General features: G+C 39.4%; 1 protein-coding gene across 5 annotated transcripts in view; it reads left to right on the top strand.

Moving 5' to 3' along the window:
• The window catches only part of DYNC1I2 (dynein cytoplasmic 1 intermediate chain 2), a 60,960-nt gene extending 41,926 nt beyond the window's left edge, over positions 1–19,034 (top strand). For 3 of the 5 annotated variants that reach the window (XM_066346584.1, XM_066346583.1, XM_066346586.1), the window contains 3 exons: positions 13,065–13,205; positions 15,998–16,123; positions 18,391–19,034. In XM_066346584.1, coding sequence (XP_066202681.1) covers positions 13,065–13,205; positions 15,998–16,123; positions 18,391–18,504 — 381 coding nt within the window. In that variant the 3' untranslated portion in view covers positions 18,505–19,034. The remainder of the gene's footprint in view (positions 1–13,064; positions 13,206–15,997; positions 16,124–18,390) is intronic. The other 2 variants (XM_066346585.1, XM_066346588.1) reach the window with 1 other exon arrangement.
• Positions 19,035–19,777: the final 743 nt, after the last annotated feature.

Genomic DNA, 19,777 nt, shown 5'->3' on the forward strand with positions numbered 1-19,777 from the left:
TATACACATACCGCTCAAATGTTAGTGGCCAGAGGATGGGCCAACATAGAACTGGGTGTTTTCATACATGCCTAAAGGTCTTCTAAACCTTTTAGCAGAAGAATTGCCTTTTATTCTAACTGTTCTACACGCAAACACTTCTGCATGAAGGATAGAACAGAAACAACCTGCTGAGTAAGTATTTTATTTGCAAATATTATGGTTCCCAATGTTAACTGTATTGCTGGTATTTATTTCTTCCCTGCCAAACAACTTGATAGAGCCTCTATGCTCTTTAACACAAAGATAATGAATAATAGGCAGGTAAGGTTTTTAAATACTCTTTTTAAAAACATTGTTCCAGCCTGATCCAGCAGTAGTGCCATGAATAGATCGTTGGCCTGGGACCCAGGGGACCCAGGCTCAAAACCCCAAGGTCGCCAGCTTGAGCTCGGGTTCACCAGCTTGAGTGCAGGGTCACTGGCTTGAGCGTGTAATCACAGACATGACCCCAGCCATGGTCACTGACTTGAACCTAAAACCCAACGTCGCTGGCTTGAGCAAAGGGTCACTCGGTCTGCTGTAGCCCTCCAGTCAAGGCACATATGAGAAAGCAATCAATGCATAACTAAGGTGCCGCAAGGAAGAATTGATACTTCACATCTCTCTACCTTCCTGTCTGTCTGTCCTTCTCTCTGTCTCTCTCTTTGTCTCTGTAAAAAATAAACATTGTTCTGATTTTATTTTAAGCTTTTTAAACCAGTATCTTTATATTTGTGAATTTAACAGACTTTTAAAATGTTTTTCTTCTCCATCTCTAAAGTGTTTTCTGACTCTGGGAATTGAGCCCTCATAAACTGAAAGAATGAATCATTAGATATTATTGTATTTTTGTGTCCTTTTTACCTGGCTCTGCCCCAGTAGCAAGTTTTCTCCCTTTCTGTAAGTCCTCTAAAAAAATCCCTAGAAATCTCAATTTCGCACTGCCTCTGATTTAGTTTAAAGTAATCTGCTTCTGTAGTCAGCTTATAAATTTTGCCTGGTTAGGGATTAATAATACAATGACAGAATCCTCAGTTATTTTTATAAAAGAAGATAAAGATAGATGATTTTCACTTTTTGGTGATGTTTAAACCAACCAAGACATTGCTTCTAATATATTTGGAGGATACAGTTACCTTTTCAAGATACCTATTTGAAAATACTTTTGTGGGTTGAAAAATGGTAGAAAGAATATGTAAAGCGTAGAAGCTTCTTGCAGGTAACCTGAGGATTCCATAAGAGTCTGCCCTACTAAATTAAGTGGTAGATTAGCTTAATGGCCTATTACATTTAAGCATGTTTGTTAGATTACTCTGAATGTTTTAATGCACACATGTTATATTCTAGTCTTAGAACAATCCTATCAGATCCATATTTACCATAAAGTGACAAAATTAAGATTGTTAAGGTAGTAACTTCTTAGAGTTGGTATTTTTCAGACTTTTACAATCCATACACACCCTACAATTTTTTTTTAAATCTCTGATGTCTTAAATTCCCTCATTTTAACTGCTGACCTATTTATCTCAGAGAATACAAGCATTAAAACAGGGTCGAAGAGATTTTACTAACTGTTGACATAGCTAACTGTTCACATATTAGAGAAGTTAAAATGGAAAAATGCTTTGAGGTTGGGGTGTTTCTTGGGGAAGCCTACTGACCATTGGAACCCAATGGCAGCATTGACCATAGTAACTTGCTGCTGACCAGTGTCCAACCTGTCCTTAGCATATTTACATACTCAGTCTCATCAGTCTACCAGAGTTGATTAGCTGAGGAGTGCTGACTGGAACTAACAGGCTCCTAAGACACTGATATAGTGAAATGTCAATTTATTAATTTATAATGAGAAATAATTGCCAAAAGGCCCAGATTCCCATGCTGGCCTGAACAACTCATTGTTTCCCTGCAGATAATCCACATAGGAAGCCAAATTATAATCAGAAGATTGCTTAGTGAGCAAGGAATTGGAACAAAAGAGGTTCTCTAATTTGAATGTTTAATGGCATCGAGCAAAGATAGTATGATTCATTCTTCTTCACAGAGATCGTCTTGCCATGGGTGGTAATTCTCAGAGTCCACTGACTGTCTCTCTCCTGGACAGTGCTTATATTAGGAACTGCCTGTATTTTTCTTGTAAAACTGCTTCTTTTTGTATTTCCATTGGTTTTAATAGACACAGTTCTTCTCAAAAAGGTAGTATTATCAGTTAGGTTAAAAAGAAGATATTTCTAACCTTGGAATCATTTCTCTTTAAAGAGGCTCTGTTTATTTCTGTCTGATCCAGGTGAGGACATATTTCCCAGTTCTCTTGAGGGCACCTCACTTTTATGCCCATGTATTTACTATAGGGACTTATTGGTTATTAATCTAGATCTAACCAGTTACTCGAGGAAAATACAGAATTACTGTATTAGTTTTCTAGGGATGCCAAAACAAATTACCACAAACTAGGTGGCTTTGAAACAACAGAAATTTATTCTCTTACAGTTCTGGGGGTTAGAAGTCCAAAATCCAGGCATTGACAAGGTTGGTTACTTTTGGAGGCTCTGAGGGGGAATCTGTTCCTCTGTTCCATGCCTCTTTTCCTAGCTTCTGCTGGTTGCCAGCAATCTTGGCTTGCAGCTGCATCATTTCAGTCTCCGCTTCTGTTATCACTGGTGTCCTCCCTGTTTGTCCGTAGTCTTCTCTTCTTTTAAGACAGTCATGTTAGATTTAAGGTCTACCATAATGCAGTATAACCTTAGCTTAACTTGATTATATCTGATTATATCTGATTATATCTGATGTAAAGTCCCTGATTCCAAATATCATCACATTTATAAGTTCCAGTTGGATATGAATTTGGGAGGTGAACATTATTCAACACAATACTCAACTATAAAGAACTGAGAAAAAAATAGTTTGCCCCTTGACCATATAGTGTTGTTACCATTGTACCAGAATGAGCTACCTTTGCTTATTCAAATACTATCTATTGTTCAAAGACATCCTTTGTTTTGATTCATTCTTTTGGCAAATGTTTGTAAACCTATTCTTTTTTTTTTTTTGTATTTTTCTGAAGCTGGAAACGGGGAGAGACAGACAGACTCCCGCATGCGCCCGACCAGGATCCACCCGGCATGCCCACCAGGGGCGATGCTCTGCCCACCAGGGGGCGATGCTCTGCCCCTCTGGGGGCATCGCTCTGCCGCGACCAGAGCCACTCTAGCGCCTGGGGCAGAGGCCAAGGAGCCATCCCCAGCGCCCGGGCCATCTTTGCTCCAATGGAGCCTTGGCTGCGGGAGGGGAAGAGAGAGACAGAGAGGAAGGGGGGGGGTGGAGAAGCAAATGGGCGCTTCTCCTATGTGCCCTGGCCGGGAATCGAACCCGGGTCCCCCGCACGCCAGGCCGACGTGTAAACCTATTCTTTGTAAGCATTTTAGAGCTGCAGTGACCTTTAGACATTATCTAGTGTAGTAATTCTCAGTTTTAATTGCATTAGAATCACCCAGGCAATTTAAAAACATTTAGTGCTTACCTGACACACCAGAGTAATTAAATCAGAATACTGTATGTAAGGGGGAGATCCAGGTGACAGCATATTTTTAAAAATTCTCAGGGTTAGGAGGTTTTCAGTGTATAGTCAAGGTTGAGAAGCACTGATACAAAACCTTTGTTTTATGAGTAAAGAAATAGGGACCTAGAGTGATGAGATGACTTTCTAAACCAGGGGTCCCCAAACTTTTTACACAGGGGGCCAGTTCACTGTCGATCAGACTGTTGGAGGGCCGGACTATAAAAAAAACTATGAACAAATCCCTATGCACACTGCACATACCTAATTTTAAAGTAAAAAAACAAAACGGGAACAAAAACAATATTTAAAATAAAAAATAAGTAAATTTAAATCAACAAACTGACCAGTATTTCAATGGGAACTATGGGCCTGCTTTTGGCTAATGAGATGGTCAATGTCCGGTTCCATATTTGTCACTGCTAGCCGTAACAAGTGATATGACACGCTTCCAGAGCCGTGATGCATGCATCCCACGTCACTGGAAGTAGTACTGTACATGAGCGACGCCACACTTTCCAGCAACCACCAATGAAAGAGGTGCCCCTTCCGGAAGTGCGGTGGGGGGCTGGATAAATGGCCTCAGGGAGCCGCATGCAGCCCACGGGCTGTAGTTTGGGGACCCCTGTTCTAAAGCCTTAAAGCTGGTTATTGGTAGCCCTGGGACAAGAGTTTAGGTCTGTGCCCCTCTTCAACTCTTCTTTGTTGCCTCTCCCATTTAGGCAGATGCTCTCTTTAAGTTAGGAAAAAATACAACATTTAAAGATGAATTTGGGGTTTTAATTTTTTGATGTCATATCTAAAATTGTTTTTGCTTGCTTTCTCTTGAGGATGAAATTATTAATCCTTGGATGACTATGTTTTTTAAATTATACTTGAAAAAATTATAAAAGATTTGTAACCATATTTTTTAAATTTGGGGACATGTTACCATTTATTGTTTTTTTATTTATTTTTTTTTGTATTTTTCTGAAGCTGGAAACGGGGAGGCAGTCAGACAGACTCCCGCATGTGCCCAACCGGGATCCACCCGGCACGCCCACCAGGGGGCGATGCTCTGCCCATCTGGGGTGTCGCTCTGTTGCAGCCAGAGCCATTCTGAGGCAGAGGCCACAGAGCCATCCTCAGCTCCTGGGCCATCTTTGCTCCAGTGGAGCCCTGGCTGCGGGAGGGGAAGAGAGAGACAGAGAGGAAGGAGAGGGGAAGGAGTGGAGAAGCAGATGGGCGCTTCTCCTATGTGCCCAGGCCGGGAATCGAACCCGGGACTCCTGCACACCAAGTTGACGCTCTACCACTGAGCCAACCGGCCAGGGCCTATTTTTTTATTTTTAATAATAATCTTTTACCCAGTTGTAATGTATCCTGCTTTTTTCTCTGTCTGCATCATAGTCCACTAAGTGGATGAAACATTTTTTCTTCTTCTTTTCCAAGTGAGAGGAGGGGAGATAGACATGCATCCTTGTTATCATATAAAGTAGCGTACCTTAATTTCGCGGGTTATGTAGAGACACCAAGGCAGGATACAGAAGAATTTTTAGGAGGAGATTTATTAATAACCTAGCTAGTTATATAGACTTGATCACATACAGGTTGGAGAAAAGGAGGGGGAGCATGACACAATAATCAATCATTATTTGTCTATAGGATCTATAAAAAACATTCCTACATATTAAAACTTACAAGGTAACACAATAGTGATGTCGTTTTACATATCAATACAGTAGTGGTAAATGCCTTTTTACATATTAAAGACATTCATAAATCTTTTAGTGTCTACCTCACATCCATCTTGTAGAGACTCTCAGGACTCCAGAATGGGAGGAAGAGTTAAAATCAGTGTAGGATATGCAAACATTGTCTCTTCTTGAAATGGAAAGGAAGTTGTTCAGATAACCTTTATTCTTTCAGAGAACTATAGTTAAACTAAATGACCCAGTCATCCTTGTAAGCCAGGAAGCTCCCACATCCTTCTCCCTCTACTCTCTAAGGAAAGGAGGAGGCAAGAAGCCTGACTTTTCCTCTTTAAAATGGCGTTGCCAATGCTAAGTTTTACAATTCTTTGGTACCTTATCCTGGCAACACTTGTCTGGGGCTGATGCTCTGCCCATCTGGGGCCATGCTGGCAACTGAGGTTTTTTTAGAACCTGAGGCAGAACCTCCATGGAGCCATCCTCAGCTCCTGGAGACAATGAGCTTGAACCAATCAACTCATGGCTGTGGGAGGGGAAGAGAGAGAGAGAGAGGGATGGAGAGAGAAAGGGGAGGGGAGAGGTGGCAAAGCAGATGTATGTCCTGACCAGGAATCGAACTTGAGACATCCATACACCAGGCTAACTCTACCACTGTGACAACCAGCCAGGGCCAAAACATTTTAATCTAATTCTTTCCTGGAATATTTAACAATCTTCTTCCTCGTTATAAATATAAATAAGTCTTATCTAATTTGAATATTTTTTTTCAAATTTTATTAAAAAAGGAATCATACAATACATATACATTTGTGTCTGGCTTCTTTTGCTCCAGTGTATGTTGGTGAGATTCATGTTATTGATATTATTGAGTGTGGTTGTAGAGTGTTCGTTCTCTCAGCTATATAATATTCCAGTATGTACATATATCATAATTTATTCATTCTACTGCTGATGGTATTTGAGTTGATTACAGGGAACTTTTATGAATAGTGCTGCTAAGAGCATAGTTGTAGTTGTCTTTTGATGGACATAATAAGCTCATTTCCGTTGAGCATTTACCTTAGAGTGAAATACTTTGCCATAGGGTATGGATAATTCTGCTTTAGTAGATATTTCCATAGAATTTTCCAAAATGATTTTACCAGTTTATAATTTACCAGTAGCATATGAAAGTTCCCTTTGCTTTTACATCCTTACCAATACAAGAAAATACAGTATTTTCTTTTTTCATATTAATCACTCTCATGAGTGTGGTTGCATTATATTTGGTTTTAATTTGCAATACTTTGAGACTAAGGAGGTTAAGCACCTTTCCATGTCTTTATTGGCCATTTTATGAAGTGCCTGTTCAAGTCTTTTGTTCATTTTTCTATTGATAATCCCTTCTTTAGAAAATTATGACAACATAATTGACTAATCAGATGATAGTGATATTTGTTTTTTTTTTATTTTTTTTTATAGGGACAGAGAGAGAGAGTCAGATAGAGGGATAGACAGGGACAGACAGATAGGAATGGAGAGAGATGAGAAGCATCAATCATCAGTTTTTCGTTGCGACACCATAGTTGTTCATTGATTGCTTTCTCATATGTGCCATGACCGCAGGCCTTCAGCAGACTGAGTAACCCCCCACTCGAGCCAGTGACCTTGGGTCCAAGCTGGTGAGCTTTTTGCTCAAACCAGATGAGCCCACGCTCAAGCTGGCAACCTCGGGGTCTCGAACCTAGGTCCTTTCACATCCCAGTCCGACGCTCTATCCACTGCGCCACCGCCTGGTCAGGCAATATTTGCCTGAAATCTATATACACTTATTGATCAATGTCACTCTGTTAAAATTAACTTTCTAAATAATAATAATAAAAGAACCATGTTAAGAATTGTGAGGAATTAAAAATATATATATAGCCCTGGCCAGCTGGCTCAATGGTAGAGTGTCGGCCTGGCGTGTGGAAGTCCCAGGTTCCATTCCCGGTCAGGGCACACAGGAGAAGCGCCCTTCTGCTTCTCCACCCTTCCTTCTCTTCTCTTCTCTTCTCTTCTCTTCTCTTCTCTTCTCTTCTCTTCTCTTCTCTTCTCTTCTCTTCTCTTCTCTTCTCCTCTTCTTCTTCTCTCTCTCTCTCTCTCCTCCTCCTCCTCCTCCCTCCCTACAGCCAATGCCCCATTAGAGTGACTTGGCCCTGGGAGCTGAAAATGACTCCAGTTGCAATGAAGCAAGGGCCCCAGATGGGCAGAGCATTACCCCATAGAGGGCTTGCCTAGTGGATCCCAGTCAAGGTGCACGTGGGGGGGTCTGTCTCTACCTCCCCTCCTCTAACTAAATTTAAAATAAAGTATATAAAAAAATATGTAGACCAGTTTATATTCTTACAGTTGAGCATGTGAACGTGGTTGTATACAACTTATGTTTTAAGTCTCTGATGTCTCGAGACCATAGAATTGCCTGAAAATGGGATGTTCTTGAAGAAGTATACAATCACCTCAGGAGTGATAGACCTTAGAGTTCTTAATCATTGATGTCCATCAGAATCACTAGTGAAGTAACAACAAAAACACTGATGAGGTGCATTGAGAGTGTAGCCCTGCATCAGGCCTTTTTTGTTTGTTTTTTAAAGACTTTATTCATTTTAGGGGGGAGGGAGGGAGAGAGAGAGAGAGAGAAGAGGAGGAGGAGCAGGAAGCATCAACTCCCATATGTGCTTTGACCAGGCAAGCCCAGGGTTTCAAATCGACCATCTCAGCATTTCAGGCCGACACTTTATCCACTGCGCCACCACAGGTCAGGCACCCCTGCATCTGGTTTTAAAAGCTCTGAAGATGATTGTGTTTACCCATCCTAAGTTGAAAACCACTACCTCAGAGTGATACTGCGTTTGGATTGTTGCCAAGGAAAATGATAGGAATAATGGTCTTAAAAGGAAAAAAACCACTTAGTGTCTGTTTGCAGTTTACTTTTAAAAAGTTTTGTTAAAAATTTGTTTTCCAGCCCTGTCTGGTTGGCTCAGCAGTAAGAGCATCAGGCAAATGTGTGGAAGTCCCAGGTTTGATTCCCAGTCAGGGCACACAAGAAAAGCAACCATCTGCTTCTCCAACCCATCTCCTTCCCCTCCTCCTTCTCTCTCTCTCTCTCTCTCTCTCTCCCCCCCCCCCCCCCCAGCCATGACTTGAATGGTTAGAGCAAGTTGGCCCTGGGAGCTGAGTATGGCTCAATGACCTCGCACTGAAATAACTTGCTTTCCAAGCAGTGGAGCAGCCGCCCAGATGGGCAGAGCATCGGGGCTTGCTGAATGGATGCCCCTGGTTGGGGCACATGGGGGAGTCTGTCTCTCTGCCTCCCTGCCTCTCACTTAATAAAAAAATAATAATAACTTATTTTCTTAATTACAAACATAATATTTTTGGATGTTAAAGATAATTGTGCTGTTAACATTTACTATGATATCTGAACATTTTAAATTCATACTTTTAAACTTATTATTATGGAACATTCCAAATAGATATAAAAGCAGGGAGAAGAGTGTAACTTACTATTACTTGTTTGAAGCAGGAGCCAAATGAGATCCATATATTTGCAACTAACATATCTTGTGAACCCCTCTCTCTTTTTTTTTTTTTTTTTGTATTTTTCTGAAGTTAGAAATGGGGAGGCAGTCAGACAGACTCCCGCATGCGCCCAACTGGGATCCACCCGCCATGCCCACCAGGGGGCGATGCTCTGCCCATCTGGGGCGTTGCTCTGTTGCAACCAGAGCCATTCTAGTGCCTGAGGCAGAGGCCATAGAGCCAGCCTCAGCACCCAGGCCAACTCTGCTCCAATGGAGCCTTGGCTGCGGGAGGGGAAGAGATATAGAAAGGAGAGGGGGAAGGGTGGAGAAGCAGATGGGCGCTTCTCCTGTGTGCCCTGGCTGGGAATCAAACCTGGGACTCCTGCACGCCAGGCCAACGCTCTACCACTGAGCCAACCGGCCAGAGCCTGAACCCCTCTCTTAAAATAGGGTTTCCTGCCTGACCAAGTGGTGGTGCAGTAGATAGAGTGTCGGCCTGGGATGCAGAGGACCCAGGTTCGAAACCCCGAGGTTGACAGCTTGAGTGCAGGCTCATCTGGTTTGAGCAATGTTCACCAGTTTGAGCCCAAGGTTGCTGGCTGGAACATGGGGTCACTCGGTCTGCTGTAGCCCCCTGGTCAAGGCACATATGAGAAATCAATCAATGAGAAACTAAGGTGCTGCAATGAAGAATTGATGCTTCTCATCTCTCTCCCTTCCAGTCTATCTGTCCCTCTCTCTGTCTCTGTCTGTCTCTGTCAAAAAAAAAGTAAATAGAGTTTCCTTTCTTCCCTTCCCTTCTTGCTTTGTTGTTGTTGAAGAAGAAACCAGGTTCTCACAGTCTGGAGTTTGCATTGTTATGTTAAGTGTTCGTGTTGTTGTGTATAGTTGTAGATTGTTTATATTCCCAAAGAAATAAGATGGCCCTCAAGAAGCACTTGGCATCTGTCCCATGTCCTTCTGTTGATGTTTCTTTAATCTCTTTGGTCAACTGAAGCTCATTCTACAATAGCTTTTTCAGGAGATACTCATTGGTGCATTTTCCCCATATTCACAAGAGTCTGTCTGGTTATGAAGATCAGTTTGGCTCCATATAAAGTCCATGATTTATAGTTTTTTTTCTTTAGTTACCTTGAATATGTTACTTTATTGTTTCTGGCAAAAAACATTGTTGTCAAAAAGTCTGATAAAAATCTGATTTTCTTTTCCTTACTTATGACTTGGTCTTCTTTAAAAATCTAGGTGAGCAAATGATTTTTTTCCTTTTTTTTTAAAGAGTCAATTGTTCTAGCCTGACCTGTGGTGGCACAGTGGATAGAGCATCGACCTGGAAAGCTGAGGTCGCCGGTTCAAAACCCTGGGCTTGCCTGGTCAGGTCACATATGGGAGTTGATGCTTCCTGCTCCTCCCCCTTCTCTCTCTCTCTCTCTCTCTCTCTCTCTCTCTCTCATTCTCTCTCCTCTCGAAAAGAAATAAATAAAATCTTGAAAAACTCGAGTCAGTTGTTCTAGATACCCAGGATACTCTTTAACATGTAGTTTTGAGCTCTGTTTTATTTAGGACAATTCTCTTTAATTACCATTTTTTTGCATTGTATTGCTTTGGCTTTCTTCTTCAGGGGTTGCTGTTTTAAGTTTATTTTGTTAATCTTTGTCTGTCATTTCTTTGTCTATTTATTTATTTATTTTTATTGATTGATTTTAGCCTGTGGGAAAGGGAGAGAGAAATAGAGACAGGAATGTTCCTGTATGTGCCCTGACCAGGGTTCAGACTACAACCTCTGCACTTCAGGCCGATGTTCTAACCCACAGAGCTGTCAGGCCAGGGCATCTTTGGGGTTTCTTTTGTGTTTTTTTGTTTTTAATAACAGTTTTATTGAGCTATAATTCATATGCTTATAAAATATAACTCTGAAATGTATAATTCAGTGGTTCTTAGTATACTCACAGAGGTGTACACTATCTAATTTTAGAACATTTCCAATTTCCAAAGGAGACCCTGTACCCGTTAGCAGTCATTCCTGTTTTCCCTGCCCCAGCACTTGAAACCACTAATCTACTCTCTCTTTTTTTTATAACTTCCTGTGATGGGCAGTTCATGGATATTTCATGGAATCATACAATATGCGACTGGTTTCTTCACGTTGCCTAATATTTTGAAGGTTCATTCATATTGTAGCACATGTCTATACTTTATTCTTTTTATAGCTGAACTATCCCATTATATGAATATACTACTTTCTGTTGATCTAATTTGGGTTGTTTCCATTTTAGAGTTATTATGAATAATGCTATGAACACTCAGAAATTTTTGTGTATACCTATGCTTTCATTTCTCTTGGGTATGTATCTAGGAGAATTGTTGGGTCATATGTCAGTTCTAATTAGCATTTTAAGGAACTGCCAAACTGTTTGTCTCAAAGCAGCTATGCCAGTTTACATTACCACCAGCAATGTATAAGGGTTCTGATTTCTCCCATTCTCACCACCAACACTTGTTACTGTCTATCCTTTAGAGCCATCCTAGTGGTATGAAACAATATCTCATTGTGGTTTTGCGTTTCATTCCTATGGTAGATAACGATGTTGAGCATATTTTTAAGTGCTTAGTTGCTATTTGTAGATCTTCGGAGAAATCTGTTCAAATCCCTTGTCCAATTTTTAATTGCCTTTTGTTAATGAGTTGTAAGAGTTCTAGATACAAGTCATTTATCAGATACATGATTTTTAAATATTTTCTCCACTGTATAAACATTATTTTACTTTCTTGAGAGTATTGTTTGAAGCACAAGAATATTTAGTTTTGATGTAGCCCAATTTATCTCCTTTTTCTTTTGTCTCTTGTATTTTTGGCTTCCTAGCCAAGAAACTCTTGCAGAATTCAAGATCTCAATGATTTACTCCTATGCTTTCTCTTAAGAGTTTTATGGTTTTAGTTTTACCTCTTATATTCAGATCTGTGGTACATTTTAAGTTAATTTCTGTGTGACGAAGGAGGGGGTCCAACTTCATTCTTTTACATGTGCATATTCAGTTGTCTCAGCATCATTTGTTGAAAAGGCTGTTCTTTTCCCATTTGTCATGGCACCCTTATTCAAGATCTGTCACAATAACTTTGTGTGGGATTTACCGAAGTACTTTTTTGTTGCGTATTGTCCACTACTACAGTGATTTTCAACCGCCAGCCTGCAGACCCATGTTGACACACCTGAAATTTCCTGCTGGTCTGCAAAAGGGTTTATCACCCTGAAATTTCTGGCAGATTGGTACGAGTCTGTGGACTGTTGGTTGAAAACCATGATACTAGTGAATTAGGATACTACTTTTAGGAGGAATGGAATTGGTAAAGATAGCATTTCTAGTTGCATTGTTTAGGTTAAAGCTTTCCTGTGTTATTTTGCAAAGCAGATATATAATCAATCAATCTGTCTATCTATCTATCTATCTATCTATCTATCTATCTGAGATATGCCTGTTCTGTTCCTCTTCACCACCTGTATCTGAGTCTTCTCGTTCCTTTGTCTCTGTTGTGCTGTGTTCCAAAACTTGGATTCTGATCCCAGCAGTTTCTCTTTGGTGAGACTTTGTCTTGAAAGGACATTTTGGTTGTTAATTTTGAGAATTGATAGGGCTCAGACTGCATCATTAGACTTACTTATATCACATAGAGTCTGCTTGCATTTATTTATAAATGGAATTGTGTCACCTCAGTTTCTGCTGCTGTTCTCAGACTGGCCCCTGCACTGTCCACTCAGCATTGCTGTTGACTCTGAGGCTCTTCTGTTCTGTTCTCTGGCTTCAGGACCACACATGTCTTCTCTCACAGATGTTCATACTGTGCAGGTCTTATGCTTGTCAGAGGTTGGTTTTCACCCGCTTACATTTGGAGCTTTGTCTCCTGTTTTTGCTGTAGATTGTGTCTGTGAATCTTTTGTTTTGCTATGCTTTGTCTGGGTCTATCGAGATACTTAGAAGAAATTTTAAAAATGGAGTGCCATTGCTATCATCTTCCCAGAATCCTCTCATTGACAAATGGTTTTAAAGCACCTTCTATTCCTCTTTTAACATGGTATGGTATCTATAAGTTAAGAAGAAAATGCAATCCAAGAGTTGATTTTTAGCTTTATAACTTCAGATAATTTTATAATGAAACAAATTATAGGGACTTTTTCTAAGCTGAGTTAAATATCATAAAATGTTATACCTGTTGAATGTATGTCATACTTTGTGCTAAAAATCAACTTTTCCCTTTCAGAATAACAAGCCTTTATACTCATTTGAAGATAATTCAGACTATGTTTATGATGTCATGTGGTCGCCCACCCATCCAGCCCTGTTCGCCTGTGTGGACGGCATGGGGAGGCTGGATCTGTGGAATCTCAATAATGACACAGAGGTAAGCAGGAAAATAAAAAAAATTGTACTGAAAAATAGAAAATTGGGGATTTATTGAATAATTTGTGAAATTCTTTTTATCCCAAGGAATGTAAAAGGGCTGTGTAAGTGTAGCATCATCACAAAGAAACCAAGTAAGCTTTGTACCCTAAATAATAAACAGCATGCTGTGCAGAACTGAAGGGAGAAAGAAATAATGTTGTGAAGAGCACTGAGGCATTTTATTTTACTTCTGAAAAGCACTGTTGTGTCTCTCATGTCCTGGCAAAGTCTCATTCATAAGGCAACGGGAATATTTTTCATTCACAGGCTAGAAAGCAGAGTTTCAGACTCTTAAAGTATGTTAACCTTAATTCTGACTTTCTAAATTCTCTCTTAGCCTTGATAGAATTGTATGTCATCCATAAACATTAGTCTTAGCCTGGTATATTTGAATGAAGGAAAAATGTATTTTGATCACTTGTTCCTTAAAGGAGTGAAAACATTGTTACTGTTCATATAAAATGAATATAGAAACCATAAAATTTCCTAATTGCTATACTAAAATTAATTGTTGGAAATGAAATTTAACTGTAGCTATGACTTATTTTTAACCATGTATATTTTTTACCAGTTTAGAGAGGCTTAAAAATGTTCTTAGAATTCTGTATTGCAGTGTGGTGGCAAGAAGGAATGTTAGCAGTTCTGTCATTAAGAATTGAGTAGAAAATCTCTTGTTTGATTCCGTAATTATATCCCACTCTTTCCCACATGACTTAATATTTGTAGTGGTATCAGTCCAAATAAACTTGAAGTAAAATAGTTTTATACAGGGCAAGTAAGTTATATATTAGAAATGCAAAAATTGCCTGACCTGTAGTGGCGCAATAGGGAAAGCATTGACCTGGAACACTAAGGTCGCCAGTTCGAGACCCCGAGCTTGCCTGGTCAAGGCACATATAGGAGTTGGTGCTTTCTGCTCCTCCCCCCCTTCTCTCTGTCTGTCTCTGTCTCTCTCTCTCTAAAATGAATTTAAAAAAAGAAATGCAAAAAATTTTAACACTATACTAACTATTGGTTTAGTACTTTGAGGAAGAACACTCAAAAACTGGTAGGATGGCCCTGGCCGGTTGCTTCAGTGGTAGAGCATCAGCCCAGTCTGTGGAAGTCCTGGGTTCGATTCCTGGTCAGGGCACACAGGAGAAGCGCCCATCTGCTTCTTCACCCCTCCCCCTCTCCTTCCTCTCTATTTCTCTTCCCCTCCCACAGCCAAGGCTCCATGGGAGCAAAGTTAGCCCGGGCAGGTGCTGAGGATGGCTCCATGGCCTCCGCCTCAGGCGCTGGAATGGCTCCAGCCAAAATGGAGTAACACCCCAGATGGGCAGAGCATCGCCCCCTGGTGGGCATGCTGGGTGGATCCCAGTCAGGCGCATGCAGGAGTCTGTCTGACTGCCTCCCTGCTTCTAACTTTAGGGGGGAAAAAAAAAACTGGTAGGAAAAACTATTCAGCTCTAGCTACATGATTGCACTTGATTACACATTGCTGGTTATGGGAATGGTACCAATTTTATTTTCTTAGTGTGGGTTTTGATGTTAGAGATTTGTGGTTACAATTAAATTTTAATCTCTCCTATAATCATTAACTTAAAAAATGCACCTTTATTTATATTTTTCTCTGTAACAATTTTAGCATTCTAGGGGGTTAAATTTATCATTAGGGGATGACTGGTGTCAATTAGAAGGATTATTTTTTGTCAGATTTCAAATTTGAAAAAAATTTTATTGTGGCCCTGGCCAGTTGGCTCAATGGTAGAACATTGACCCAGTGTGTAGATGTCCTGGGTTCGAATCCCAGTCAGGGAACACAAGAGAAGTGACTGTTTGCTTCTCCACCTCTCCCTCTCCCCTTCTCTCTCTCTCGTCCTGTCCCATAGCCATGGCTCAATTGGTTTGAGTGCATCAGCCCTAGGCATGGATGGCTCCATGGAGACTCTGCCTCTGGCACTAAAAATAGCTTGGTTGCAAGCGTGACCCCAGATGGGCAGACATTGGTCCCAGATGGGGGCTACCAGGTAGATCCCAGTCCGAGTGCATGTGGAAGTCTATTTCCCCTCCTCTCCCTTGGAAAAGAAAAAAAAAATTTTATTGTGCTCTCGTCTGAGTCAAACATTGAGTGTTTGCTCTGCATTTGGGAAGTTAATCTCTTTTTCTTCGGCATAGGGGAGATGTGGTCAGATTACAAGGGACTGCTACTATTGTGTAGGTGCCATCGTTCTCCCTGCATTAGACAGTTCATGCTAACAAGGGACTTTGGAAAAACCCATACTGTACCTTCAGTATGAACTGTTTCCAGGAACTGTGGATCAAATCACAAGTTTCAGTTGTCAGAGATGCAAGCTACAAAAGTAATTCCTGTCCTCTAAAATTGAACCATAATCTGTTTATGAGGGCTTTGAAATGTTTCTTTAAAATAGGGTTTTTGCCATCTATTTTCAAACAGCTTGACTTGTTAAAGAAGTTAAAACAACGAAGAATGCTTTATTAAAGAGAGGATCTTTCAAAATGATGTATCCAGTCATGTGAGAATTTCTTATATAAGTACTTAAGTTATTTTCCCAAACCATTTTCAAGGATTGACTATAATGGTCATTCATAATGTATCACTGAACAGGAAGAAAGTTGGGAAAAATCTCTATTTTCATCTTTGTCTTTAAAGATGTAGCCAGATTTAAAGAAAGAAGAATTACTGTTTTACATGTTTATAGAAATTTTGATGAAACTTTTAACACTTCACTGTATTTTAAATGATTTTAGGTGCCAACTGCCAGCATTTCTGTGGAGGGTAATCCTGCTCTTAATCGTGTAAGATGGACCCATTCTGGAAGAGAGATTGCCGTGGGTGATTCTGAAGGACAGATTGTTATATATGATGTGGGAGAGGTATGGGGCTGGCTGCCTATAATTTTGACACATCTATTTATCTTTCACAAAATAGTAATGCTCTCTTCATGGCTAAAACTAGTCTTTGAGGTTCATGAATTGTAGAAACTATATGGTTGTAAAGACAATACTTTCCACCATAGGAATGATGCTTAAGATTAATTTTCTTTCTAAACTGGATGTCCTGTGTCCCCATACAACAGATTTTAAGAGTAGAATGTTGGAAGTACCTTATTTCTTGAAGAATGCATTGCTGGAAGCTAGAAATTCTTAAGGCAGAATAAGAAGTTTGGAGTTAGAGTTGCACTTTGGAGTTTTACAGAATTGATATTGAGATAAGATTTTATTTTTTGTATTTGTAGATTTGTTTGGGCCAAATAGTAGAAATCACAAGTGATATTTTTTGAGAGTTATCTGAAGATATTGTGAAATGTGAATCTTGACTCTTGAGGTTTGTTGCAGAATCATTACGATTCACTCCAACAGGATGAGTTGCAGTTCTCTCATCGTTAGTGCTTGGGTTGGCACTAATCAGTTATAAATCACTGCCTAGGAGTGATTTCCTTTTTTTTCTGTCCTGGCTCGTACTTTAGTCACTCCTTTTATTATGCTTTATGATTCTCATCCTCTGGACACCACAAGACTTCTAGAAGTTGGATCTGGAGAGAAGAAGATTGAATCATTTAGAGTAGCCAATTGAACTGTCTGCACAAATGAAATTGCTTTGTATCCATACTGTCTAGTATCATAGCCACTAGCCACATAGGGCTCTTGAGCACTTAAAATATGGCTGGTACAACCAAAGAACTGAATTTTAAATTTTATTTAATTTTAAGTAAATTAAATAGTCACATGTAGCTAGTAGCTACCACAATAGGTTGGATATCACTGTCTAACCTAATTTCATTTTAGAAGCAGGTACATCCATTTGCAACAGTGAATGGAATGTTCCTAATATGGCAATGCCACATTCCTCCAGTATTATAATAACAATTATCAAAAATGTTTAGTCATTGGACTGCTTCATTGAGGCAAAAGCATCACAAGCCTTTTCTGCAATTGTGCTGTGGGTACATCACTGGGCTGGGAAGAAGCAGCATACCTTGTGATCAAGAAAGGTTATCCTATGCTCCAAATAAAACTTAATACTTATAAGAAACCAGCTCTTTTGAAACTGTTTTGTACTAGGAATGGTACAAGAAGTAAAAAATAATAGTAAATTAAGATATTACCCCCTACCAGCAAAATTTATGAGATAGTGCATACGAGTTGTAGTTATAGAACCTCATTGTTATTTTCTCTCACACTGATGGTGATAATAGCAAACTCATTTCTTTTTTTTCTTTTTTTTGCCGTCATTACATGCTTCTTTTTTTTTTTTTTTTTTTTTTTTTTTAATGGGGCGACATCAATAAATCAGGATACATATATTCAAAGATAACAAGTCCAGGTTATCTTGTCGTTCAATTATGTTGCATACCCATCACCCAAAGTCAGATTGTCCTCTGTCACCTTCTATCTAGTTTTCTTTGTGCCCTCCCCCTCCCCCTTTCCCTCTCCCTCTCCCCCCTCCCCCCATAACCACCACACTCTTATCAATGTCTCATAGTCTCACTTTTATGTCCCACCTACGTATGGAAAAATGCAGTTCCTGGTTTTTTCTGATTTACTTATTTCACTTCGTATAATGTTATCAAGATTCCACCATTTTGCTGTAAATGATCTAATGTCATCATTTCTTATGGAATAGCAAAATCATTTCTGAGGCTATCACAACATCCTTCACAAACACTGTCTTTTGGTCATTCAGGTCAATTATTACTTTTTTTATTATTATTCTTAAGTGAGAGGAGGGGAAGTAGAGAGAGAGATTCCCACATTCTTCCAGACCCGGATCCACCTGGCAAGCCTCATACTGGGCAATGCTCTGCCCATCTCGGCCATTGCTCCAGTCCTCAGCAGTCGAGCTATTTTTAGTGCCACAAAGCCAACCTCAGTGCTGGGGGCCAGCTTGCTCGAACCATCTGAGCCATGGCTGCAGGAGTGGAAGGGGAGTAGTGAAGAAGCAGATAGTCACTTCTTCTGTGTTCCCTGACTGGGAATCGAAGCTGGGACATACCAGGTGCCAAGCCTATGCTTTACCACTGATACAACCGTCCAGGGCTAGTTACTACTTTTTAATGGAAAAGTTATTTGAAAACAAACTGAATAATAGTGAGTAAATCTTTTATTTCAGTATGAATGAAACATTGTCTTTCTTTTAACAGCAGATTGCTGTCCCCCGGAATGATGAATGGGCACGGTTCAGCCGAACACTTGCAGAAATTAATGCAAACCGAGCTGATGCAGAAGAGGAAGCCGCTGCCCGAATACCTGCTTAGCTCCTGGAATGAGTCTAGTAGCCTTAGCAGATGTGGAGAAGACTCTAAGTAGATCCTAAGACTATTTGCATGCTTCTGTCTAGATGATAATTAAAAGTAAATTTCATGGATTAAACCATGGATTTGATGCAGCAAGCATATCATACAATGTCCCTTTTTATATATGACATGCATCTTGGATTTGTGTCATTTTTAATACAGCTGATTGACTTTACTGAATGCAGCATTTTTTAAATTCTTATACACAGATGTATATTTGGTATTAGTTATTCTTTTGAATTCTTTTCAACTTATTACACTATATACAGTTATTTCTAAAGCACAGATTAAGTAAGCTCTGCATATTTTTAAATAATCATAATTCCCTGTTTTACTGATAAAGTTCTCACCAACTATAACATTTAGGAACATTTATCTTAGCCATAGCATGCATACATCTGTCCAATTTACATTCTAATATCCTTTTTCTTCTTTATAATTCATGTGATATCTATCTATAAATAAAAACAAATATGGTTTAACTTTTCAAATTTTCATTTTGATTTACTCCTCACATTTTAATTTTACTGTCTCTTATAAAAGTGTCTTATTTTTATGTTTTTCTTTAAGCTGCTGCTGTTGTATGCAACCACTTCAAGTGTAATGCTTTGTGCCTTAAATATACCATACAGTATATACTGTAGATCTCCCAATTCATTATGAACTGATATTTAGATAATGTCAGTAAAAAATATTTTTCCTAGATTAACATTTTGCTTTACTTCATTTTCTTTCCATTTAAGATATATTTAGTTCAAAGAATAAACAGAAAGCTGCCTATTATTTTCACTGATTGAGCTCACTGTATATGTGAAATCTCTGAAACTAAAACCTCCTTTGAGAGAAATTGATTTCATGTTTGCTGTAGCCATGAAGGAAAAATGCTCAAATGAACTTGGTCATTGAATCAACTTTATATCTTGAGGTCTGTCACCACAACTTTGTCAACAAGTCTGAAAGGTAAGTGACAAATATCTAAGACTTAGTGTCAAAATCAATCTATTTCAGGACTAGAAAAAAGGATTATGATCAGATCTTGATTTTATCCACTTTAATTGTCTATTTCCCTAATCTTGACCTTTTGTTGTTCTAAAGTTGAACCCACCATTTATTCAACAGAAGATGAAATAGGAAGGAAGAATAGCAATCAGACTTTGAACATTTTTGTTTGGTTTGTTGTTTTTTTGAAAATTATTCTAACAAAGATCTCTTGGGAGATAAATTTCCAAATAAT

This window comes from Saccopteryx leptura, chromosome 7 (genome assembly GCF_036850995.1).
Source record: "Saccopteryx leptura isolate mSacLep1 chromosome 7, mSacLep1_pri_phased_curated, whole genome shotgun sequence".
Classification (NCBI taxonomy): Eukaryota; Metazoa; Chordata; class Mammalia; order Chiroptera; family Emballonuridae; genus Saccopteryx; species Saccopteryx leptura.